The sequence below is a fragment of the Canis lupus genome, chromosome X, assembly GCF_011100685.1.
Source record: "Canis lupus familiaris isolate Mischka breed German Shepherd chromosome X, alternate assembly UU_Cfam_GSD_1.0, whole genome shotgun sequence".
Classification (NCBI taxonomy): domain Eukaryota; kingdom Metazoa; phylum Chordata; class Mammalia; order Carnivora; family Canidae; genus Canis; species Canis lupus.
The window spans coordinates 67,056,238-67,083,689 of record NC_049260.1 but is presented as its reverse complement, the minus strand read 5'-3'; the positions used below and the strand labels follow the sequence as shown (position 1 = coordinate 67,083,689).

General features: G+C 34.7%; 1 protein-coding gene across 3 annotated transcripts in view; it reads left to right on the top strand.

Annotated features, from left to right (window-relative positions):
* The window catches only part of CHM (CHM Rab escort protein), a 244,230-nt gene that overhangs the window by 5,531 nt on the left and 211,247 nt on the right, over positions 1-27,452 (top strand). For all 3 annotated transcript variants that reach the window (XM_038587820.1, XM_038587819.1, XM_038587821.1), the window contains exon 2: positions 20,005-20,071. In XM_038587820.1, the coding sequence (XP_038443748.1) occupies positions 20,005-20,071 (67 nt within the window). The remainder of the gene's footprint in view (positions 1-20,004; positions 20,072-27,452) is intronic.

The window sequence follows — 27,452 nt, the reverse complement described above, 5'->3', positions numbered from 1 at the left end:
TTTCTTATCTTGTGGGTTTACAGGTTTTCTATCTTTTTTCTTTTATTCTCTTCCATTCATCAGATTGAATTATTTGTCATATTGTTTTGTTTAAAGGTTTTGAACAGATTTATCCTATTTGGGGCATAGTACGAAACTCTTTGTCAGCTTAAGAGTGCTGAAGAACTAAAGAAAGCCTACAGATTTTCGTGTTCCAAAAAATGCTTTGCAATTCTTCAGGTATTTATTGATGGAAAAGTATGTCTTTTCTGCTCTCAGTACCTAGGAAAGTAAAGGGAGCTACCTAACTCTGGAGAAGACTCTGGGAGAGGCTTACCCATCCTTGTAAATCATAAGTTTGAACCAATCCCTCAGAGAGAGCGACATCTGTTACCAGAGTTCCCTCTGCAGCATCATTTTCATCTCCCATGCGTCATGTCATTTTCTTATTTTCTGTAGTGTTCTCGTGATGTTTTGGATAACTCAAGCCACGGCAATTAAAATCAAGTATGGCTGCTCACCATCACATTCTCATGTTTAACATAAAATCGCAATGCACAGAAATAATTATAATTCCATATTATTGACCTGTTACTCATGCTAAATCACCTGCTGTTCAGTTTTAATGCAGAGTTTTTAAAATTGAAATGCTACGTTGTACCTGATATGTATATAAATTTTTTTTAAGATTTTATTTATTTATTCATGAGAGACACAGAGAGAGGCAGAGACACAGGCAGAGGGAGAAGCAGGCTCCATGCAGGGAGCCTGACGTGGGACTAGATCCCGGGTCTCCAGGATCACGCCCTGGGCTGATGGCAGCGCTAAACCACTGAGCCACCGGGGCTGCCCTATAAATGGTTTTAAATATAAAATAAACTGAAAGTCACCATCAGTTTATATTAACATATGTATTAAAAAACATATCTATATGCTAGCGAGATTGGGAACATTTTGGGGAACATTTTTGTTGTAGCCAACAAAATAGGGATACTTTCAAAGTTCGATTTATTGTCTTCTTTGCTAATAATTATTATAGGACAGTGTAAAAAAGATGATAATTTATCACAGTGATTTTTCTAAAGCATGATTATAAGAGCCATCATGTTATCATATTGAGGCTATTTAAAAAATAGTTTGCAAATAAGAGACAAGGGGCAAACAACATAACAAAAGCCGAGAGAGAGCGGGAGGGAATGAGACTGACCAGGTACATCTTGGCCACTGTGCTTAGTTTAAGTATTTCATCTCTATTGGATTTTACGAAGAGTTTAAGTAACACTACTTGACTGATTTGGTTTATATCACATTTAGCATAGTATTAACATCTACTTTTTTTCTGAGTAGTATTCTAACATCCTTTTTGTCCAGCGTAGTGTTCACATTGAGTTACAATGGCTATTCGATAATGAAGTTTTAATCATTTTATATTGCTTTGAAATGTTTGGATCATATAACTGTCATTCACATTAGTACATTTGTAAAACTACTTTTCTATATATGAGTTTAAAATAATTATTATAGAAAAATTTACACAAGCTAAAGTATAAAGAGGTAAGGTTTTACATACAGATAAAAGGCATATTAGGGGGACGCCTGGGTGGCACATGTATCCACTCCGGATCAAGTCCCACATCGGGCTCCCTGCATGCATAGAGCCTGCTTCTCCCTCTGCCTGTGTCTCTGCCTCTCTCTCTCTGTGTCTCTCATGAATAAATAAACAAAATCTTAAAAAAAAGGCATATTAGGAAGATGCTGAGTTATGAGTTCTTTTTCAAATAATTTTTATTTGAGTATAGTTGATGCAGTTACATTAGTTTCAGATGTACAACTTAGTGACTTGACAAGTTTATACATTATGTTCACCACAAGTGGTTACCTTTTGTCCCATTACATTGCTATTAGGATATCATTGACTGTATTCATTAATGCTCTGCCTTTCATTCCCATGACATACTGACTTGTGAGTTCTAATCCTTATTTTTCTATGAACTGTGTTACTTTGGTATGAGCTATCTAAGCCAAACAGATGACAGAGATTTATTTTAAGTACCTACATTACACTGGTAAACAAATATATGAGAAATATTTGCTATATGTGAGTACTATTCTTAGCTCTTGAAATGCAAAATCTCATCTGATTCTCACAGTAACCCTGTTTGTGGTAGATACAGTTATCTCCATTTTACAAATATATAACCTAAGGCAAGTTAAGTTTGACCTAGGTCAACTTAAGTTGTTCTAGCTAAGACCAGAGTTGTTCTAGCTAAAACTGAGTTATTAGAATGAGCTTGTGGGATTCTTCCAAGTGAAAAAAATGCCTTTATACTATCAATATTATATTAATGTGCCCTAGCTTTGTAGTTGGCAGTTGCTTTATTTTTGGAAATCACCATTGTTGACATTAAAATCCTGTTGCCAACAAATTCTTACAGTGTAAACTCATCATTTACAGCATCAAGATATTTGTGTTAGCTTGCAAACCTTTTTTTTTTCCTAGATAAAGGAAATTTATTTATTTATTTTTTTAATTTATTTTTCATTGGTGTTCAATTTACTAACATACAGAATAACCCCCAGTGCCTGTCACCCATTCACTCCCACCCCCCGCCCTCCTCCCCTTCTACCACCCCTAGTTCGTTTCCCAGAGTTAGCAGTCTTTACGTTCTGTCTCCCTTTCGGATATTTCCCACACATTTCTTCTCCCTTCCCTTATATTCCCTTTCACTATTATTTATATTCCCCAAATGAATGAGAACATATAATGTTTGTCCTTCTCCGACTGACTTACTTCACTCAGCATAGTACCCTCCAGTTCCATCCACGTTGAAGCAAATGGTGGGTATTTGTCATTTCTAATAGCTGAGTAATATTCCATTGTATACATAAACCACATCTTCTTTATCCATTCATCTTTCGTTGGACACCGAGGCTCCTTCCACAGTTTGGCTTGCAAACCTTTTGATGAAGGTAAACTGCATGACCTGGTTGTGTTTAGCCCTTAAAACAAAAACAAAAACAAAAATAAAAATAAATCACAGCCACTAAAGTAATGATAAGAAATGGGATCAGAGAATACAGTCATATTTCATGTGATAATCTGTTTTCCCTAGGAATTATTCATTGATTTCAAGATACATAGTTTCCCACTGAAATAAAACCATTGTTAAAAGTTACATATAGGCTGCTTGTACAGGTGCTGGAGTTTGCCATTTTGTCTTTTTTTTTTTTTTTTTTAATTTTCTTCACTTGCAAATTTTCAGGATTATTGGACTCATTGTCTTGTTTATGAAGCTTGTCTTATTTTGGTTGACTCTTTTGGTTCCTAGGATTTTCAGTATTTGTCAGCACTTAACAATGGATGCATCTTAATTGACAGAAGGAATATGGTAATATCTTTTTCCTTGGAGGGCTGTATTATTAACATAATAATAACACTTTTATGTATATACTTCCAGAAGTTTTCTCAATTTTTAAAAAATATTTTATTTATTTATTCATGAGAGACACAGAGAGAGAGAGAGGCAGAGACACAGGCAGAGGGAGAAGCAGGCTCCATGGAAGGAGCCCGACATGGGCCTTGATCCCTGGACTCCAGGATCATGCTCTGGGCCAAAGGCAGGCGCTAAACTGCTGAGGCACCCAGAGATCTCCAGTTTTCTCACTTTGTGTGTATAAATATATGTCTACTTTTCTGTGTTTATAAAAATGTATCATGGATACTGTTTTAAAACCTATTTTTCACCTCACAGTATGTCATGAACATCATTCTGTGTCAATTATTCTTCCTAGTGTCCTTTTTTAAAAGTTTTTATTTGGAGATAATTGTAGACTTATTTTTTTTTAAAGATTTTATTTATTTATTCATGAGAGACACAGAGAAAGAGGGAGAGAGGCAGAGACACAGGCAGAGGGAGAAGCAAGCTCCATGCAGGGAGCCTGATGTGGGACTTGATCCTGGGACTCCAGGACCACATCCTGGGCCAAACGTAGGGCTGGGCTAAACCTGGGCTAAACCGCTGAGCCACCCAGGGATCCCCTAATTGTAGACTTATTACACACAGTTGTAGAAAATAATATGGGAAGATCCTGTATACACTTCACCCAGTTTCCCCAATGGCAAGTTACTTATCTTGGAAGGGAAAGCTTTCTATATATTATCTCTAAAGGCAGTTAACAAAAGTAACACAAGTATATGTAAAACTGGTGAAATCTGAATGAAGTCACTGGGTAAGGTCAATTTCCTGGTTATGCCAGAGTAATCTAAGATGTTAATATTTACTCTTAGTTTTTCAATATTTTATTTTTTACATTTAAATTTTAATTCACTTGATAGGGGCAACTGGGTGGCTCAGGTCATGATCCCAAGGTTCTGGGATCAACCCCACATCAGGCTCTCTCTCAAATAAATGAATAAAATCTTTAAGAACTTTTTTTAATTCACTTGAAATTTACTTTGTTGTAATGTATGAGGGCTTTTATCCATCTAAATCACCAGCCAGTTATTCTAACACCATTGATCTAATAATCTGTTCTTCATTGAGTTGAATTTAATTTTTCTTTACCATATGATCAAGTTTTGGACTTTCTGACAAAAATTTGTGTGTCTCTTTCAGTGTAGTTTCTTTCAAAGTGGGAACTATAAAGTAGGAATAGATCAGGTCATCTGATCTAGGGAGAAATAATAAATATTCCTGTTCGAAATCTCAAAAAACAAACGGTAATATTTGAGTATATAAAAATTGTAGCATCTGCTCTGAAAAATAGAAAACCAAAAGAAAAAGAAAAACAGTATTTGCAACTCATAACAGGACTAATTACAGAAAATGAGTACCTTCAAATTTATGTGAAAAAGAGCAAGGGTCTTTAGACAAATGGGCAGAGAATGTAAAAAGAAGATAGAAATAGTTAACAAATTGCTGGGAAAATATTTTTTCTTAATAAGTTGAATGCAATATAACCTAGTAATTAAAAACATTAAAAGAGTAATAACTGATTTGTTGATCAAGTTGTATCCAATTAATATATAAAAACATTAAAAGAGTAATAACTGATTTGATGAAGTTGTATCCAATTAATATATTTTAAATTGAGACAGTGTTTGGGCAGAGTAATTTGATTTTGTACTAAGAATTGTAAATATGTTTATTCTCTTGGACTCTGTAACTTCAGATCTCAAAATTTATTTTGAGAAAATCATTTAGTAGAGTTAAAAGTTATAAGAGTGACATCTATTTTAAAGCTGCTTATAGTTAAATTTGAAAATAATATTATATATTAAAACACTCTGAAAGGTCACAGGATGCTAATTAACTGGTACAGTGTGGCCTGTGATCTGGTCCACAGCTTTCATTTTCATTATAAAATAACATACTTGCAAATGAAATTTGTGTGTGTATATTTATTTCAGTGAATAATAATAAAGTGAATGGTGTGTATATATGACCCAGTTAAAGAAAAAGAGTATTACCAGAACTTTAGAACTTCCCTTTGTGCATCACTATCATCTGTTTTCCTTTCTTATAGATGTAACCATTATGGTAAGTTGTATTGTTTGTATTTTTTAAAGTGTTTTAATTATGTGTGTATGCATCTCTAAGAAATATATATTTTTTTACCTGTTTTACCCTTGTCTAACTTTTGGAATTCTATAGTATGTATTCTTTTTGTGACTTGCTTTTGTTGTAGTGTTATGCTTGTGAGACTGATCTATACAGATGTAAACCTCCCCTCTCCACACACTCACATGTATACACACACACACACACACACACACAATTGTGTTACATACTAGGTTTGCATATCTTCAGCTTCAGTAGGTTATGCCTATTTACCAAAGTAATTGTATTTATTTGCCCTTTGCTTTACAGCTTTTGAAGTCTTTACCCCCACCCCAGGAAATTTGTAATGTCATAAGTATATTCATGACTAGATAAAGTCATCGGTACATTCCATTCTGCAACTTTTTCAGTCAATAAGCCTCACTTTTCTATCCATTCCAGGTCATTTTAATCTCCAGTTTACAGATCATATTTAACTTTCTACAAACACCTACCCCAAAATACTCTTTATAGCTGATATGTACACACTTGTATCCAATTCAGTATTATGCACTACTGGTTGTTAATGTCCTGTAAGTCTGTTTTATCCTAGCTTAGGTTTTTTTTTTTTTTTTTTTTCAAATGATGACTGAAATATTGAGAAGACTGGACCAGTGATCCTACAGATTGTTCTACCTCTTGGATTTGGCTGCTTTCTTCCTTGTGGTATCAGTTACTTTATTACTCTGACCTATCTTTTTCATGTAAACTAAGAGTTCTATCTAAAAGCTTGATGGATTCAAGGTTAAAATTTTTGTCTAGAATTTATCTTTAGTGATTGGATGCCATGTTGGATTATGCCAGAACATACATCATATCTGGTTGATAGACCATGAGTGTTGCTAAGATTAACCCTGGATTAGAACGATGACAATCTGTTGCTTCCGTTGTATGGATATAGAATAATCTGTGTGTTGTAATTTGGCAGTGTATACTCACTTTGATACCAACTATTCACATAATAGTTCTAACATCAGTAGGTACTTCTTGTATAATAAGTATTTTCATTGGGACTTGCAAAATTTTTTTTCTTTGATTCTTCTTTGATTGCTTCTACACTTAGTAGCTGACACTGTGTGCCAATTTATTAATTCACAAAAAGGAACATACCTTTCTAGCATTATTCGTGTCTACTAGTTAAAGTACTCATTTCTGAGAATCGAGTAATTCGGGAAATGGAATTACATTGTAAGATTGCTTGATGGGGATGGATAAGGAGATTTAGATGTCATGAAAGAATATAGTACTTAAGAGCACAGACTTGAGCCAGAGTTCCAATATTAACTCACTATTTACTCAGTATATGACTTTGGAAAAATTACTTAACCCCTCTGTGTTTCAGTTTCTACCTTATGGATACATGTGGACAAAGACTGGAAAGTCAGAGCAAAATGAAAATTGTTAGGTGTCAGTTTAAGTATGATTAAAATATTTTCTTTAGCATTGTACCATATTTACAGTGTAAGAGAAAATGAAAAGTAGTTTTTATGTTGCATTTTAGGCATTTTTATTACTGTTATTTTTTAAATCAAAAATATATTAAGGGTTTTTAAAAACTTCTTTTAGAGGGAGAGAGTGTGAGGTGTTAGGGTGGGGTGAAGGAGGGAGGGAGGGAAGAAGAGGGAGAGGGGGAAGAGGGAGGGGGAAGAGAGAGTGAGAGTGAGAGAGAGAAATCTCCAGCAAAGTTTTCTTAATTTAAATCCAATATAGTTAACATATAGGGTTATATTAGTTTCAGGTGTACAATATAGTGATTCAGCAATTCCATTTTATCACCCAGTGCTCAAAACTACAAGTGCACTCTTTAATCTCCATCACATGTTTAACCCATTCCCCACCTCCCTCTCCTCTGGAAAACATCCATTTGTTCTCTATAGTTAAAGTGTCTGTTTCTTGGTTTGTCTTTTATTTTCTCTTTGCTCATTTTTTCTTAAATTCCACAAATGAGTGAAATCATGGTTTCCCTTTCTCAATATCCTTGCCAATACCTGTTGTTCCTTGTCTTGTTGATTTTAGCCATTTTGACTGGTATGAGGTTAATACCACATTGTACTTTTTGTACTTTTGATTTGCATTTCCCTGATAATAAGTGATGGTGAGCATCTTTTCATGTATCTGTTGGCCATCCTGTGTCTTTGTAGAAATGTCTGTTTATGTCTTCTGCCCATTTTCTAATTAGATTATCTGGTTCTTTTGGGTGTTGAGTTTTATAAGTTCTTTATGTATTTTGGATACTCTTACTGGATGTGTCATTTGCAAATATCTTCTCCCATTCCATAGGTTGCCTTTTAGTTTTGTTGTTTCCTTCACTGTACAGAAGCTTTTTATTTTGATGTACTATCAGTAGTTTATTTTTGCCTTGATTCCCCTTGCCACAGGACCTATAGAAAAAAACTTGCTACAGCTAATGTCAAAGAAGTTATTGCCTGTGGTCTCCTAGGATTTTTATGGTTTCAGGTCTCATTTAGGTTTTTCATCCATCTTGAATTTACTTGTGTGTATGTATCGTGACAAAAGTGGTCCAGTTTCATTCTTTTCCATGTTGCTGTCCAGTTTAACCAACACCATTTGTTGAAGAGATGGTCTTTTACCTTTGGGTATTCTTTCCTGCTTTGTCAAAGATTAGTTGACCACATATAAAGGTGTAGGTTCATTTCTGTGTTTTCTGTTGTGTTCCATTGATCCATGTGTCTATTTTTGTGCCAGTACCATGCTGTTTGACTACTATAGCTTTGTAATAGAACTTGAAGTCCAGAATTGTGATGCCTCCAGTGTTGTTTTTCTTTTTTAAGGTTGCTTTGGCTATTTGGGGTTTTGTTTAGTTCGATACAAATTTTAGGATTGTTCTAGCTCTGAAAAATGTTGGTGCTTTTTTTTTAAGATTTTATTTATTTATTTGAGAGAGAGAGAGAGAGTGAGAGACAGCACAGGCAGGGGCAAGGGGCAGAGAGGGGGAGAAACAGACTCCCTGATGAGCAGGGAGCCCATGCAGGGCTTGATCCCAGGGCATTGGGATCATGACCTGAACCAAAGGCAGAAGCTCAACCTGCTGAGCCACCCAGGTGCCCCGCTGGTGGTATTTTGATAGAAATTGCATTAAATGTGAAGATTGCTTTGGATAGTATAGATGTTTAATAGTATTTGTTCTTCCAGTCCATGCACATGGAATGTTTTCTTTGTGTCGTCTTGAATTTCTTTCATCAGTGTCTTACAGTTTTCAGAGTATAGGTCTTTAACCTTTTGGGTTATTTCTAAAGATATCTTTTTGATTTTTGATGCAATTGTAAATGGAATTATTTTCTTAATTTCTCTTCATTATATGTATAGGTATGTATAGAACACATATGTTCTATACATATGTATAGAATACATATGTGTATGTATAGAAGTGTAGCAGATTTCTATACATTGAATTTATATTCTGACTTTACTGAATTTATTTATCAGCTCTAGCAGATTTTTGGTGGAGTCCTGAGGGTCTTATATATACAGTATCATATCATCTGCAAATAGAGTTTTACTTCTTTCTTACCCATTTGGATACCTTTTTATTTCTTTTTGTTGTCTGAGTGGTGTTGCTAGGACTTCCAGTTCTGTGTTGAATGCAAGTGGTCAGAGTGGATATCCTTGTTTTTTTCCTGACTAAGGGAAAAGCTTTCAGTTTTTCTCCAATAAGGCTGATGTTAGCTGTGAGTTTTTCATATATGACCTTTACTATGTTGAGATAGGTTACCTCTAGACCTACTTTGTTGAGGGTTTTTTATCAGGACTGAATGTTGTACTTTGTCAAATGCTTTTTCTGCATCTGTTGACATAATATGGTTTTTATTTCTCTTATTGATGTGATGTATCATGTTTATTTGCAGATATTGAACCACACTGGCACCCCAGGAATAAATTTCACTTGATCTTTGATTAATAATTTTTTAATCTACTGTTGGATTTGGTTTAGTAATATGTTGAAGATTTTTGCATATATGTTTATCAGAGAGATTGGCCTGTATTTTTCTTTTTAAAACATCACTCCATAATTTGTGTCTTTATTTGGTTTTGGTATCAGGGTAACGTTGGCCTTGTAGAATGAATTTGGAAGTTTTCCTTCCTTTTCTATATTTTGGAATAGTTTAAAAAGAATAGATACTAACTCTTCTTTACATGTTTAGTAGGACTTGCTTGTGAAGCCATCTGGTCCTGGACTTTGGATTAGGAGTTTTTTGATTACTGACTCAGTTTCTTTCCTGGTTATTGGTTTGTTCAAATTTTCTATTTCTTCCTGTTTCAGTATTGGTAGTTTATATATTTCTAGAAGTTTTATCTATTTCTTCCACAACGTCTAATTTGTTGACATAGTTTTTCATAATTTTTCTTATAACTGTTTGTATTTCTGTGATATTGTTATTCTCATTTGTGATTTTATTTGAATCCTTTCTCTTTTTTTCTTAATAAATCTGGCTAGAGGTTTATCAATTTTATTGATTTTCTTTTTCAAAGAACCATCTCTTGGTTTCATTGATCTGTTCCATTTTTTTTAGTTTATCATTTATTTCTACTCTAATCTTTATTATTTCTCTACTCCTGCTGGTTTAGGTTTTGTTTGTTCATTTTCTAGCTGTTTTAGGTGTAAGGCTAAGTTGTTCATAGGAGATTTCTCCAGCTTCTCTGGGTAGGCCTTTACTGCTATAAACTTTCCTCTTAGAACCACTTTTATTGCATCCTAAAAGTTTTGGACAGTTGTGTTTTAATATTCATTCATTTCCATGTACTTAATTTCTTTTTTAATTTCCTGGTTGACCCATTCATTTGTTTAATAGCATGTTGATTATCCTCATGTATTTGTGGTCTTCCCAGATTTTTTTCCTGTAGTTTTCTTCCAGTTTCATAGAATGGCCAGGAAAGATGCATGGTATGACTTTGATCTTGAATTTTGTTGAGGCTTGTTTTATGGGCTAATGTGTGATCTATTCTGGAGAATGTTCCATGTGCACTTGAAATGAATGTGAATTCTGTTTTAAGATGACTATTCTAAATATATCTGTTAAGTCCATCTGGTCCAGAGGGAAATGGCATCTGCCAGTTCCTTTGTTTCTGGAGGGTTCCCTCTGTGAATACTGCCTCTACAGGACATGCCCTGAAATGAACAAATAACCTCCTGACTTGTGTGCCCCAGGTGCTCTTCAAATTGTTCTTTCCATGCTGTTGTCCTTGTGCCCTTTGCCCTGCCTTCTCTCCAGGAGCAGCCCTGATGTAATTCTTAATACAATAAAATTGTAATTTTCATTAGATAAAAGTTTATCCTTCAACTGTTTTAATAAATACAATATAATTATTTTTCAGTAATTAATAAACTGGATAAAATAATAAACAGGATAAAATAATTTTTAATGTTTTCTAAATGATGTATTGTCAATTTTCTCTTAAATATGTGATGACACTACATTTAAAAGTTAAAGTGTTTCTATTTTATGGACTATTGTATGGTTTGAAAGAAGAAATTCAGAAGTCCTCTCAAATGTAGTTTATAAGGCTCATGGTTTGTTTTTAATCTACTTTTTTAGGAAGTGAGTTTCATGATAAGATTTTAAATAAGTTTGCTTCATGATTCCAAGATTGCTCATTCTTGGAATGAGTACATAGTCTCATCTGTTTTAGACTCAGCTTTATAGGTAACACAGTAAATTTCACTTTTCTTCTGTGGCACAGAAATAACATATGTGCTGAACAAAGAAACTTATTTTTTCATCACAGGTTAAATATTATTATTATGCTTGAAGGGAACTCACCTGGGATATTCTTTGCTATGAAAAGATCATTTTATTTTATTTTTAAAAATTTTATTTATTTATTCATGAGAGACACACAGAGAGAGAGGCAGAGACACAAAGCAGAGGGAGAAGCAGGCTCCATGCAGGGAGACTGACGTGGGACTTGATCCCAGGTCTCCAGGATCACACCCTGGGCTGAAGGCGACACTAAACCGCTGAGCCACCCGGGCTGCCCTGAAAAGATCATTTTAGTCATTGAAATTGGTAAAACAAAAATATCAGTGTTAACAGTAAAAATTAATTGTAGTGAAATCTGCTTATTTTACTTCCTGGTATGGAATAAGTTTTCAGCAAATATTTGTATTATTTAGTAAAACTTTCATTAAGACAATTTGAGTTTATACATTTTTCTCCATGTAGGTAAAAACAGAATACTAAATCTCTCCTTTCTAAGAGATTATTTATTTGGTAGTCCCCAGCTTTCATTAGCTGTCCAAAGTTGGTATTAAATTTTATTTTCAAAACTATTTATTATGGAGACTTTCAAACATAAAAAGGAGACTAAAATAAGCCCCATGTACTAATCTCCCAGTTTCAATAATTGTCAATTTATGGGTCATCTTTTTTCTCTGTACCCTCTGTCTTCTCATTTCACTGTCCAACCCTAAATTATTTTTAAGTAAATTCAAGATACCATGTTCTATGTGTGAATATTTCAATATCTTAAAGTTAAGGCCTCTTTTTAAAACATAACTCCACGCCTTTATGCCTTGTCTGCATCTTCAGTTTTTCCTAAGGTATTTATCCATTGTGTTTCTTTACTCTAGGGCTCCTTCTAGTTTAATTTTTATTTCTGAAATTATTTTTTTCTTTAATTTCCTCTTGAGTCATTTTTCACTGTTTTCAAATGTTACTATTCTCTTAATCACACTTCTGAGTTTTTCTAATTTTATGTTAATCTTTCAGTGCTTCTATCATTTTCTTATATTTCCTTCTTTTATTTATTTTTTTAGCTTCTATTACCATAGTTAGGTTATAGTTTTTATCTAATTTGTGAGCATGTCTTTCTGGCATGCATTTATTTCATTGTCTCTTGGGATATTATTTCACTCCTTATTTTGTATTTAACTGTACATTAAATAGGATTTAACCAAGATGTTTTTGTGTCACTCACTTTTATGTGAAAATTTTCTTCTTTTTTTTTTTTAATGTGAATTTTTTCTATGTGCTTTTAATGAGGAGTGTGGATCAGGATAGTTTTTCTAGTATCACTGTTCTAGATCTTTCTTTTTTGTTTTCACAAAGTAATAAAAAAATGTAGCCTGAAATCTGTTGGCTGCGTTACACTCTCCCAGTTTTGTATGGAGCTTCTCTTTCCATTGCCCCTATTTTTCCTGTTCTGACTTTGGATTAGATTCCTAAGTTATGCCTCAGTTCAGGGATTTATCTAGAGGGATTTATCATTGGTTTCCTAAGTTTATAGGGCCCAACTCTACCTCTCACCCTGCTCCTCCCACCACTCTAGCACATCTAGAGATTTCTTCGCACTCATCCATAGGTTGGGGCCTACAAAATTCCTCCCAATTTCAGCTACTGTTCTCAAATGACCTGCTAAGTTTCCCAGTGAATGCCTAATAACAATTTTGGGGTTCTTTGGCTTTCAGGCCTGTCACAAATTTTTGTCTTGCCTTTATTTTCTTAGTGGACACTTTCTGATAACAAGTGGATCTTACAGCTATTGATGATTTGTAATGATCCACTTGTATTTTGGAGTTCATCATCATCATCATTTTGTCACCTAGTTTTATTATAGACGTTGCCCCTAGATGTTTGGTTTTGGTATTTTGGTTACACAGTGTTTATGGGAATCTTGGTGGTGGTGGTGGGGGGGATTCAACAACTTTGCTGCTAATGTCATCTTCCCAGAACTGTTTTTATTTTTTTAAGTTCAGGAAGAGAGGCCAAATTATTGATCCACCATTAACATTCACCTTTGAGAACTTGTCACAAACCTTATGGGTCATTTATTTCAAGCCCTTCATTTTATCTATAAGGAAATCTACAAGGAAGCCAAATTGCAAAGAGGTTAAGTGACTTTCCAGTTATTTAGTATAAATCTGAAAACAATCCAGTTTTTTGGATGCTTATTAGTTCAGCAACCTGAATATTAGAACAGTGTTATTGTTATTTAACACTCAAAGCTCAGACTATATTGAATTTTAAAATGTTAACATAAATTTTGTAAGTTAATATGGGTAATATACATTTGTAAAGTTCTAAAAATTACATAGATATTAACTTTTTTCCCATGAGGAAGAAATTCATAGATACTCTATTATTAGTACACTTATTAATATGTTCAGTATTTTTATAAGTCATAGTGAATTAAAATAATTGTCAATTTAAGAACTGTTTTTATCAGTACTTCTTAATAGTTCCTTGGGCTACTTCACTGGCACTTATTTCTCTTTTTCAGGTAACTACTAAAAAGTAAATATAGAAACTTTTAATTAGAATTTAATAGTAATGAACAAAACTACTTGAACCTGGGTTGAAATTCAATTTTTGTCTAATTTTGTGATGTCATTTATTTGAATGGCTGCTTCATGAGTTAAGCATGTGGTTTTACTTTTGCATTGCTCAGTTTAGTACTTCTGTGCCTAATTTTGTTTGTGCTTTTTTACAATGGTGCAGAAGGTCTATACAAAGGGTTAAGTAGTATAGAATGTGGCTCTCTAAAAGCTTGTCATGCTCACAAATTTTTCCTTGCCGGTACAGTAGTTCTATATTTTTTCCTAAAAAAAAAAAAAGTTATTCCTTATAAAAAATATAGTAAATTTTCTAGTTATATGTAATTTTTCTCCATTCTGGTCTTCACTAGTTATAAATAACACATAAAATAACTTTCAAGGTAGAAAGCAGAGTTCCCTTTTGAAATGTTCTATAAAATAAAGAGTGATTTATGGTTTCATATGATTTGGGCTGAAAGCACTTTGGCTTTGCCATGTCATCAAAGTTCTGTCAGGGGAATCTATTATTTATTGTTCAATATGCTGGGAGTGGTGTAAGTATTTTATGTTAAGTATAGCATCAGGAGAAATCAATTCCAGACACTAATACAGTTTTAAGAATAGATCATAGAGAACTAACCTAAATAGTATAGTTGTAAATGATGAAGTTCAACATTAAAGATTTGGATTAGAAGGGGATTTTGAAAAATGAATGAATAATGGTTTCATTCCTATAAAATATTGTTTTTTTTTTAAAGATTTTTATTTATTCTTGAGAGACACAGAGACATAGGCTGAGGGAGAAGCAGGCTCCCTGCAAAGAGTCTGATATGGGACTCGATTCCGGATCCTGGGATCATGCCCTGGGACAAAGGCAGACGCTCAACCACTGAGCCACCCCCAGGTGTCCCCCTATAAAATATTTTCTATAAGATTCTTGAAAATACTAATTTCATATCTTTTTGGTCCTGATTTTAGCCTAGCTCCTTCATTTGAGAATGAAACATCTGTCTTATCTGGACAGGTTTTGGAAAATTGTAGAAATCTGGGACTAGGGATCCCTGGGTGGCGCAGCGATTTGGCGCCTGCCTTTGGCCCAGGGCGTGATCCTGGAGACCCGGGATCGAATTCCACGTCGGGCTCCCAGTGCATGGAGCCTGCTTCTCCCTCTGCCTGTGTCTCTGCCTCTCACTCTCTCTCTCTGTGTGACTATCATAAATAAAAAAAAAAAGAAATCTGGGACTATACGTGCTTGTATGTATGATTATGTAACATTCCATAAGCTTCTAATGTATTTTTTCTAGCTGTCAACTTTATACAGAATCTCAAATGAACAGGACATGAAGTAACAAATCTTAATTTCCCCCATTAAAAACTAATGAAATGCTGATTTAATACCTAGTATTTACTTGTTTGATAAAAATGACTTGCCAGGAAAAGTTGCTGGTCTTGAATCAGAGTTAAATATTTTTCCTACAATCTTTTGGCAGGGTTATTCGATACGGCCTCACAAATGAATTTAATAATCATATTTAATAATGTGGAACGTTTAAATGATCCTGTTTGAACTTCTTTAGTGAACATAGAGAAAAAAACCTGTAATGTACATATAGAAGAGGCTACTGGACTTCTTTTTAAAAAGCTTTTAAGCTTTTAGATCTTTGAAGATAACTTAAGTAAATAGTAGTAAACTAGTGTGTTTTTCCTTTTCCTCCTCTTCGAATAACTAATCTTATTGGAGGAGTTGGAAGAGAAGGGAACAGAACGGGTATTTGTTGAATGTCAGTGATATGCTAGGAGGCACTGTGTGTTTTATATTATTTTGTACCTGTTCCTCCCCTACATTCCTATGAGATATATTATTATTCCCATATTGTAGTTGAAAACATCATGCTTGTATATTTGTATTCATATATATTTACAGTGTGTTTCCAGTGTAATGCTTTGTGATTTGATCCTGATTTAGGTTTTCTGTTTCTGACTTACATCTGATTTTTCCTTGTGGGAAGGGACTATATAATTCATTGCAAACTTATGCACGTTTTGTATAAAGACCTCATAGGACATTGTGTGAATTTGAGTAATGATTCAGAAGCAGTTCAACTTTTTATGGTGCCAAGTATTAAAAAAAGGTCTCATTTTTAAGTCAGTCAAGGGTTTAAATGCTATTAAAATCGAGCTTATAAATATGAATTTAAATAAGCAGTTATCTTATTTTGTTAAATTATCGATAAGACCAAGAAGTTTAAATATGTTAACTTCTGCTAAACAGTAATTAAGGAAAAAAACCCTGAAACTTAAAACTCCAATTTTATACAAGTTCATCCTTCATGCTGTTACTAGAGTTATTTTTTTCTGAAATACTGATTTCACCATGCTGTTCTGGTTAAAATCCTTTCAGGATTCCCTGTTGCTTACAGGTTCCAAGTTCAGATCCCACAGTCTGGCTCCAAATAAATACCCTTTTTTTGAACATCACCTTTTGGTTCTCCCTTCACCCTTTGCCAGGAATACTCTCTTCCACTTTCCTTTTTTCTTTCACCTTTTCCTTCTACAGTTGCCTTATTACAGATCCTGAAAGATGCAGCTAGTGTTATCTGCTCTTTTGAGCTTTCAGTGACTGCTCCACAGAGGGAATGCATCTTTCCATTGTGTTCCTATAATAGTTTTAATTATTATTTTAATCCCTTTAAATTCTTGTTCTTTAGACTCTGAGCTCTTTTGGGCTAGGAATTGTCTTAATCTTATCTTTTTTTTTCTCACCATCTGTCAGTCTGCTTCATCCCTCTTTATCTTCCCTTTCCCTATTTTTTCTTTCTTTTTTCAACAAATATTTATAGAGAATCTACTAAATGCTTCCTTTGTTCAGGGAACTAACTCTGTTTATTGAATGGATGAGAAGAAATACGAGATCTGGGAAGACATTACTATTATTAGTCTGTTTTAACCTTTTTCAGCATGAAGATAATAGGCTCTTGCCATCTAATGTAGGAACAGCCTATCAATTTCACAAACTAGTGAGGAATGTTTGGATAGAAGTATTAAGGGAAAACACAAATAATAGTTATTTTAGTGTTGTGTATTTGGACTCCAATCATATTCAGCATTGCAATCTGTCCTTGGCTTTGCTCTGTCAGCCAGAGACATGACCTTTGACTGTTGTTTGCAGCCATGGAAAAAAACACATGCATATTTATTTGCCTATCCAGAATAACAGCTAATAGAGCCAAATAGGGGAGTAATTTTGTTATTGCTTGCCATTGGAGTTGGCATCTGGTAAAAGTAGGTGTATGTAGTAGTAGTATTTAGATGAAAATGTATTGTTTCTAAAATTGTTTCTAAAATTCTTTACTGAACAATAATAGATAGTTTTTATAGAGCAAGTACCCTCTAACAACTTAATGGTCCTATGAGGTAAATGTAGTATTACCATTGTAAATGTAATAGTAAATGTAGTAGTATTCCCATTGATGGACAAAGAAACAAAAGCTCATTGATGGACAAAGAAACAAAAGCTCAGAGATAGCAAGTGACTTGCCTGAGGTTACATAGCTAGTTAAGCAGCAAAATTAAGATTCAAGCTTAGGTCTTTCTGATTGAGACCATGCCCATTTCCTTATGCCGCTGTCCTTCCCTTGAATCCTCATTCTCAGAATCATCTCCTAGATGGAGTGAATTTACCATGGTAATTGGAATTTGAGATATCAAATTACTGAATTATTTGATCTTTAGCAAGTTATTTAATCTTTCTCACACCATTTTCTCACATGAATAATGTCTGCCTCCCATGATTATAATGAGGACTAAATGCGGTAATGTATGTGAAAAGATATTGTGAACCATAAAGCCCTATGCTAATGTTTGGTGGTATATTATTAATGCTGTAATTATTACATGCTTTAACGTATTAATTTTACTTCCCAAATATTTCTTTCCAATTGTCCTTTTAAACTTAGATGTTTGGCAGCTTTTAAAGTACCATAGTGACTGTGTTTCATTAATAAGAAAAGTTATTTCTTTAGGTGTAAAAAAATTCAGATAATCTTAAGGTAAAAGACATTAGAACAATAGAGTTTTAACTGTTTGAAGAACTAAGTATGCTTAACTATTTAAAACTTTCTCCTAGTTCCTTCTACACCACAAATTCTTACTGTGTTTTCTCTTTTAATTATTATCTAAATAAAGGTTGAAAGTTTATGATGGCTTATTTCCAGTAATTGATATTAATGGCTGTCTTCAGTACATTTGGTCAGAACTTTATTTTTCAACCAAACACTGTACGCCCACTGGAGAACTCTAGTTCTTTTGTGAATGCAGCTGGAGCTTGTGTTTTAATGAGGTTTTTAACTAGATTGTGTCAATTACTTTCATACACATATTGCTTTTTACATAAGGAAGATAACTGTTCCCTTTTCTTGAAATCCTTGAGTAGTTTAAACCCTTGACAAAAAAAAGGTGCTGTTTCTTTTCTACTACATAAAAATTGAAGAGATTCAGAGTGCTTCATTGTAGTGAGTCAGTGATGGGCTACAGAATTGCACTAAACTTCAAAATGTGCTTTGTCTGACTGATATAAATGATTCTTAATAGCTTCTACTGAAATGGTAGATCTTACAATAAAAAGTTATGGAACAGTCTTGAATGTACAATATAGGGTACCAACTATGGTGAACATCTGAAATGTTTTTGTTATGAAATCATTCTTTGGTGATTTATGATTTTTTTTGTTAGTACTTGTAGTAGTAATATATATTTTCCCTTTATGATAACCAACTTTGTGGTATGGCTCAGTTTGGTTCCAAAACATTAATGTTTTTCTCCAAACTGTTATATTAACCAGAAAGTGAGATAATGTATCTTGTAAATGGCCTCTTTTTAAAAAATAGTATTTTCTTTATCATTCATGCATTCATTTAGACAACAGTTAAATTATTTTCAGTTGTACAACATAGTGATTCAGCTTCTCTATCCATTATGCCATGCTTATCACAAGTTAAAGCTATCATCTGTCATCATACAGTGCTATTAAAATATCATTTATAATATTCCTTATAACTGGAAGCCTGTATCTTCCATTCCCTTTCACACATTTTGCCCATGCCTCCACACACCTCCTCTCCCTTCAGGCAACCGTCCATTTGTTCTCTGTATTTATAGGGTCTGATTCTGCTTTTTGTTTGTTTATTCATTTGTTTCTTAGATTCTGTGTATAAGTGAAATCATGTGGTATTTCTCTTTATCTCACTGATTTCACTTAGCATAATGCCCTCTAGGCTCATCCATGTTATTGCAAATTGTGTGATCTCATCCTTTTTTATGGCTGTGTAATATTCCATAGAATTACTGACTTTATTTTCTCCTAGGAGTTTTATGGTTTCAGGTCTCAATGAATGGCCTCTTTTTAAACTAGCTAACCTATTGCTTAAAATGAAAAATGTGTGCTATTCCTCCTCATAAACACTGTGTGGCTTTGGAGTTAGATTTGGTTTCATATTTCAACAATAGAAAAAAAGATGTTAAAGAATTGGACAATAAGTTAACATATTTGCATGTCAGTATGTCTTTTCTATGCCAATGAGGCTTCTCTCTCAGTGCAGTTTAGAAAATGAGATGAGCTAATGTATGAACATAGCTCCTAAATAACAGTGCTAAATGAATAATATTTTAATAGTTGCTCATTTATGGAAATATGCATATAAAAATTTAAGTGCTTGATTTTTTTTCTTAAAGATTTTATTTATTTATTTGAGGGAGAGAACATAAGCAGGGAGAGTGACAGAGGGAGGGGGAGAAGCAAGCTCTCCACCCATCAGGGAACCTGACATGGAACTCCATCTGAGGACCCTGGGACCATGATCTGAGCCAAAGGCAGATGTCCAACCAACTGAACCACCCAGATGCCCCTAAGTGCTTGATTTAAAAAATATATCTCTTCCACATAATAAAAATTTTAGTATAAGTTGTATTCTTTTAACAAATATCCAATGGTATAATAGTATAAACGTTATAATTTTGAATACGAGGATAAGCCTCTTTTGTTAAACTTTTTTATACAGTGATGTCATGCATTGAACTATTTGTGTAATGTTCATATATTTTCATATATATGTATTTTTTCTACATTCTAAGTGATATAGGCGTGTGTTTTTATAGGTTTGCCTGAGTCCATCATTGCAGCTGCATGTTCAAGAAGTGGCCAGAGGGTTCTGCATGTTGATTCGTAAGTTTATCAGTGGTAGCATTTAATAGTTTGTAAATATCTGTATACAAAATTGCAATTTCAATACACACAAGTCTATATATGTCATGTATAAACTAAGAAAAATGAATTTTCACTGAAAGTATGTGAAATATATAAAATACAAGTTTTACATTTATACTCTGTGAAATAGTGATTTTTTTTTAAGAATTAACTAAATATAGCATAATTTTTTCCTCATCAGTGACTTTGTTTTTTAAGTGATAATTATCCAAGAAACTTGGAAACTTCACACTTGCTTTCTTACATAAGTGCGAGGGTGTACACAATCTGTATGTGTTACTGTATTTTGGGCTTCATATTTTTCTTTGTTATTCAAGTATATTTGACCTACAACATTATCTTAGTTTCAGGTGTATGACATAATGATTAGAAACTTTTATGCATTGGGAAGTATCCCCACAATAAGTCTAGTTACTATCTGTTACCAAAATTAAGACATTATATTTTCTTGTGATGGGAACTTTTAAGATTTACTTTCTTAGTCTTTGAAATTTGCAATACAGCATTACTGATTATAGTTATCATGCTGTACATTACATCCCCATGACTTATTTTATAATTGGAAGTTTGTGCCTCTTGATTCCCTTATTTTACACCCCTCCCCAAACTTCCACCCCTCAGCAACCAATAATCTTTTTTCTTGCCTAATTCCTCTGGCTAGGACTTCAATACTATGTTGAATAAAAGTGGCAATAGTGAACATTCTTGTCTTGTTCTTGATGTTAAAGGACAAGATTTTAGGTTTTCACCTGAGTATGATTTTTGCTGTGGGCTTGTCACATAAGACCTTTGTTGTTTTGAGGTATATTCCGTATATATCCAACTTGTTGGGAGTTCTGTAATCATAAATGGAGGTTGATTTCACCAAATAATTTTTCTACAACTTTTGAGATATTTATATTTTTATGTTTCATAATGTTAATAAGTGTGTCATTTTAATTGATTTGTGGATGTTGAACCATCCTTATACTTCTGGAAGTCCCACTTGATCATGGTATACTACCATGTTAATGTATTGTTGAATTTGGTTTGCTCTTATTTTGTTGAGCATTTTTGTGTCTATGTTCATCAGGAATACTGGTCTATAATTTCTTTTTTCTTCTCTCTTCTCTTTGCTTCTCATGGTAGATCTTTGACTGATTTTGGTATAAGGGTGATTGTGATCTCATAAAATGAGTTTGGCAGCTTTCTCCTATTTAAGTTTTTGGAAGAGTTGGAGAATGATAGGTGTTCTCTTTGAATTTTGGTAGGATTTATCTGTGAAGTCATCTGTTTTGGGGGTTTTGTTTGTTGGGAGTTTTTTTATTTTAATCTGATTCAATCTCTTTATTAGAAATTGATTTGTTCATGGGATGTCTGGGTGGCTCAGTGGTTGAGTGTCTGCCTTTGGCTCAGGGCGTGATCCCGGAACCTGGGGATCCAGTCCTGCATTAGGGCTCCCTGAGAGGATCCTGCTTCTCCCTCTGCCTGTGTCTGCCTCTCTCTCTATAGCTCATGAATAAATAAAATCTTAAAAAGAAAGAAATTAGCCTATTCAGATTTCCTATTTATTTATGGTTCAGTTTTGGAAGATTGTAAGTTTCTAGGAATTTATCCATTTATTCTATGTTGTCCAATATCTTAACTTTTATAGCAGTTTCATATATGTAGTGGTATATAATTTTTCTTAGTAGTTTCTTATCCTTTTTATTTCTGTGGTATCTAGGTGTAACTTCTCTTCCACTCCTGATTTAATTTATTTGAGCTTACTTTTTTTCCTTAGTGAATCTTGCTAAATGTTTGTCAGTTTTGTTTATCTTTTTAAAGAACCTGCTCTGTTTCACTTATCTTTTCTGTTGTCCTTATAGTTTCTATTTCATTTATTTCTGCTCTGATCTTTTTATTTTTTAAAAAAGATTTTATTTATTCATGAGAGAGACAGAGAGAGGCAGAGACATAGGCAGAGGGAGAAGCAGGCTCCCTGTGGGGAGCCCAATTTGGGACTCGATCCTAAAACTCTGTGATTTTGTCCTGAGCTGAAGGCAGGTGTTCAACCGCTGAGCCACCCAGGCGTCCCCCTGCTTTGATCTTTATTATTTTCGTCTTTCTACTAACTTTGAGCTTTTTTTTTTTTCTAGTTCCTTTAGTTGCAATGTTAGATTGTTCGAGATTTTTCTTGTTCCTTTAGGTAGGCCTATATCTGTATAAATTTTTTTCCTGGAACAGCTTGCTACAACCCATAGATTTTGGTATATTTCTATTTTCATTTGTCTCAATGTATTCTTTTTTTTTTTTTTACTATTTTTAAAATTTAAATTCAATTTAATTAACATGTAGTGTATTATCAGTTTCAGAGGTAGAATTTAATGATTCATTAGTTGCATAACACCCAAGTGCTCATTCCATCAAGTGCCATTCTTAATGCTCATCACCCAGTTACCCCATCCCCACACCCATCTCCCCTACAGCAACCCTCTGTTTGTTTCCTATAGTTAAGAGTCTCTTATGGCTTGTCTCCTTCTCTGTTTTCTTCCTATTTTTCCTTCCTTCTCCTGTATTTATCTGTTTTGTTTCTTAAATTCCACATTTGAGTGAAATCCCATGATATTTGTCTTTCTCAGACTTACTTGGTTGAGTATAATAACCTCTAGTTATAACCACATCATTGCAAATGGCAAGATTCATTCTTTTTGATGGCTGAGTAATATTGCCATTGTATATATGTACCACCTGTTAATTATCCATTCATCTATTGATGGACATCTGGTCTCTTTCCATATTTTGGCTACTGTGGTGAACAATGCTGTCATAAACTTTGGGGTGCATGTGTGCCTTCAAATAACTGTTTGTATCCTTTGGATAAATACCTAATAGTATAGTTGCGGGGTTGTAGGGTAGTTCTAGTTTTAACTTTAGTATGGAGAGAGTAACTTCCATACTCTGGTCTTCCAGAATGGCTGCACCAGTTCACATTCCCACCAACAGTGTAAGATGGTTCCCCTTTTTCTGCATCCTCTCCAACATTTGTTGTTCCCTGAGTTATAAATTTTAGCCATTCTGACTGATATAAGATGGTATCTCATTGTGGTTTTTTTTTTTTTCTGCATAATCTCCCTTTTATATCATGTCAGTATTAGATGCTAAAGGCAGGCAAAATGCAAAGTTGTTTTTTTTTAATAATTTATTTTTTATTGGTGTTCAATTTGCCAACATACAGAATAACATCCAGTGCTCATCCCGTCAAGTGCCCCCCTCAGTGCCTGTCACCCATTCACCCCCATCCCCCGCCGTCCTCCCCTTCCACCACCCCTAGTTCGTTTCCCAGAGTTAGGAGTCTTCATGTTCTGTCTCCCTTTCTGATATTTCCCACACATTTCTTCTCCCTTCCCTTATATTCCCTTTCACTATTATTTATATTCCCAAAATGAATGAGAACATACAATGTTTGTCCTTCTCCGATTGACTTACTTCACTCAGCATAATATCCTCCAGTTCCATCCACGTTGAAGCAAATGGTGGGTATTTGTCATTTCTAATTGCTGAGTAATATTCCATTATATACAGAGACCACATCTTCTTTATCCATTCGTCTTTCGATGGACACCGAGGCTCCTTCCACAGTTTGGCTATTGTGGCCATTGCTGCTAGAAACATCGGGGTGCAGGTGTCCCGGCGTTTCATTGCATCTGTATCTTTGGGGTAAATCCCCAACAGTGCAATTGCTGGGTCCTAGGGCAGGTCTATTTTTACCTCTTTGAGGAACCTCCACACAGTTTTCCAGAGTGGCTGCACCAGTTCACATTCCCACCAACAGTGTAAGAGGGTTCCCTTTTCTCTGCATCCTCTCCAACATTTGTGGTTTCCTGCCTTGTTAATTTTCCCCATTCTCACTGGTGTAAGGCGGTATCTCATTGTGGTTTTGATTTGTATTTCCCTGATGGCAAGTGATGCAGAGCATTTTCTCATGTGCATGTTGGCCATGTCTATGTCTTCCTCTGTGAGATTTCTGTTCAAGTCTTTTGCCCATTTCAGGATTGGATTGTTTGTTTCTTTGGTGCTGAGTTTAAAAAGTTCTTTATGAATCTTGGAAACTAGCCCTTTATCTGACACGTCATTTGCAAATATCTTCTCCCATTCTGTAGGTTGTCTTTTAGTTTTGTTGACTGTATCCTTTGCTGTGCAAAACCTTCTTGTCTTGATGAAGTCCCAATAGTTCATTTTTGCTTTTGTTTCTTTTGCCTTTGTGGATGTATCTTGCAAGAAATTACTGTGGCTGAGTTCAAAAAGGGTGTTGCCTGTGTTCTCCTCTAGGATTTTGATGGAATCTTGTCTCACATTTAGATCTTTCATCCATTTTGAGTTTATCTTTGTGTATGGTGAAAGAGAGTGGTCTAGTTTCATTCTTCTGCATGTGGATGTCCAATTTTCCCAGCACCATTTATTAAAGAGATGGTCTTTCTTTCAGTGGATAGGCTTTCCTCCTTTATCGAATATTAGTTGACCATAAAGTTGAGGGTCCACTTCTGGGTTCTCTTTTCTGTTCCATTGATCTATGTGTCTGTTTTTGTGCCAGTACCATACTGTCTTGATGACCACAGCTTTGTAGAAAACCTGAAATCTGGCATTGTGACGCCCCCAGCTATGGTTTTCTTTTTTAAAATTGCCCTGGCTATTCGGTGTCTTTTCTGATTCCACACAAATCTTAAAATAATTTGTTCTAACTCTCTGAAGAAAGTCCATGGTATTTTGATAGGGATTGCATTAAACGTGTATATTGCCCTGGGTAACTTTGACATTTTCACAATATTAATTCTGCCAATCCGTGAGCATGGAATATTTTTCCATCTCTTTGTGTCTTCCTCAATTTCTTTCAGAAGTGTTGTATAGTTTTTAGGGTATAGATCCTTTACCTCTTTGGTTAGGTTTATTCCTAGGTATCTTATGCTTTTGGGTGCAATTGTCAATGGGATCGATTCCTTAATTTCTCTTTCTTCAGTCTCATTGTTAGTGTATAGAAATGCCACTGATTTCTGGGCATTGATTTTGTATCCTGCCACGCTGCCAAATTGCTGTATGAGTTCTAGCAATCTTGGGGTGGAGGCTTTTGGGTTTTCTATGTAGAGTATCATGTCATTGGCGAAGAGGGAGAGTTTGACTTCTTCTTTGCCAATTTGAATGCCTTTAATGTCTTTTTCTTGTCTGATTGCTGAGGCTAGGAATTCTAGTACTCTGTTGAATAGCAGTGGTGAGAGTGGACTTACCTGTCTAGTTCCTGATCTTAGGGGAAAGGCTCCCAGTGCTTCCCCATTGAGAATGATATTTGCTGTGGGCTTTTCGTAGATGGCTTTTAAGATGTTGAGGAATGTTCCCTCTATACCTACACTCTGAAGAGTTTTGATCAGGAATGGATACTGTATTTTGTCAAATGCTTTCTCTGCATCTAATGAGAGGATCATATGGGTTCTTGGATTTTCTCTTGCTGATATGATGAATCACATTGATTGTTTTACGAGTGTTGAACCAGCCTTGTGTCCCAGGGATAAATCCTATTTGGTCATGGTGAATAATTTCCTAATGTATTGTTGGATCCTATTGGCTAGTATCTTGTTGAGAATTTTTGCATCCATGTTCATCAGGGATATTGGTCTGTAATTCTCCTTTTTGTGGGGTCTTTGTCTGGTTTTGGAATTAAGCTGATGCTGGCCTCATAGAACGAGTTTGGAAGTACTCCATCTCTTTCTATCTTTCCAAGCAGCTTTAGTAGAATAGGTATGGTTTCTTCTTTAAACGTTTGATAGAATTCCTCTGGGAAGCCATCTGGCCCTGGACTTTTGAGTCTTGGAAGGTTTTTGATGACTGCTTGAATTTCCTCCCTGGTTATTGGCCTGTTCAGGTTTTCTATTTCTTCCTGTTCCAGTTTTGGTAGTTTGTGGTTTTCCACGAATGCGTCCATTTATTCTAGATTACCTAATTTATTGACATATAGCAGCTCATACTATGTTTTTTAAATCGTTTGTATTTTCCTTGGTGTTGGTAGTGATCTCTCCTTTCTCATTCATGATTTTATTAATTTGAGTCTTCTCTCTCTTCTTTTAAGGAAGGCTGGCTAATGGTTTATCTGTCTTATTATTTCTTTCAAAGAACCAACTCCTGGTTCTGTTTATCTGTTCCAGAGTTCATCTGGTCTCGATTTCTTTGAGTTCTGCTCAATCTTAATTAACTCTTTTCTTCTCCTGGGTGTAGGATCTATTTGCTGTTTTTTCTCTAGCTCCTTTATGTGTAAGGTTAGCTTTTGTATTTGAGTTCTTTCCAGTTTTTGGATGGTTGCTTGTATTGCGATATATTTCTCCCTCATGACTGCTTTTGCTGCATCCCAAAGATTTTGAAGGGTTGTATCTTCATTCTCCGTAGTTTCCATGAATCTTTTTAATTCTGCTTAATTTCCTGGTTGACCCTTTCATCTTTTAGCAGGATGGTCCTTAACCTCCACGTGTTTGAGGTCCTTCAAACTTCTTGTGATTTAGTTCTAATTTCAAGGCATTATGGTCTGAGAATATGCAGGGGACAATCCCAGTCTTTTGGTATTGGTTAAGACCTGATTTGTGACCCAGTATGTGGTCTATTCTGGAGAAAGTTCCATGTGCACTTGAGAAGAATATGTATTCAGTTGAGTTTGGATGTAAAGTTCTGTAGATGTCTGTGAAATCCATCCGGTCAAGTGTATCATTTAAAGCTCTCGTTTCTTTGGAGATGCTGTGTTTAGAAGATCTATCGAGTGTAGAAAGTGCTAGATTGAAGTCACCAAGTGTAAGTGTATTATTATCTATGTATTTCTTCACTTTTGTTATTAATTGATTGATGTATTTGGCAGCTCCCACATTCGGGGCATATATATTGATGATTGTTAAGTTCTCTTGTTGGATAGATCCTTTCAATATGATATAGTGTCCCTCTTCATCTCTCACTACAGTCTTCGGGGTAAATTTTAGTTTATCTGATAGAGGGATGACTATCCCTGCTTCTTTTGAGGATCATTTGAATGGTAAATGGTTCTCCAACCTTTTATCTTTAGGCTGTAGGTGTCCTTTTGTCTAAAATGAGTCTCTTGTAGACAGCAAATAGATGGGTCCTGCTTTTTTATCCAGTCTGACACCCTGCGCCTTTTGATGGGGTCATTAAGCCCATTCACGTTCAGAGTTACTATTGAGAGATATGAGTTTAGTGTCATCATGATATCTATTCAGTCCTTGTTTTTGTGGATTGTTCCACTGAACTTCTTCTTAAAGGGGAATTTTAAGAGTCCCGCTTAAAATTTCTTGCAGAGCTGGTTTGGAGGTCACATATTCTTTTAGTTGCTGCC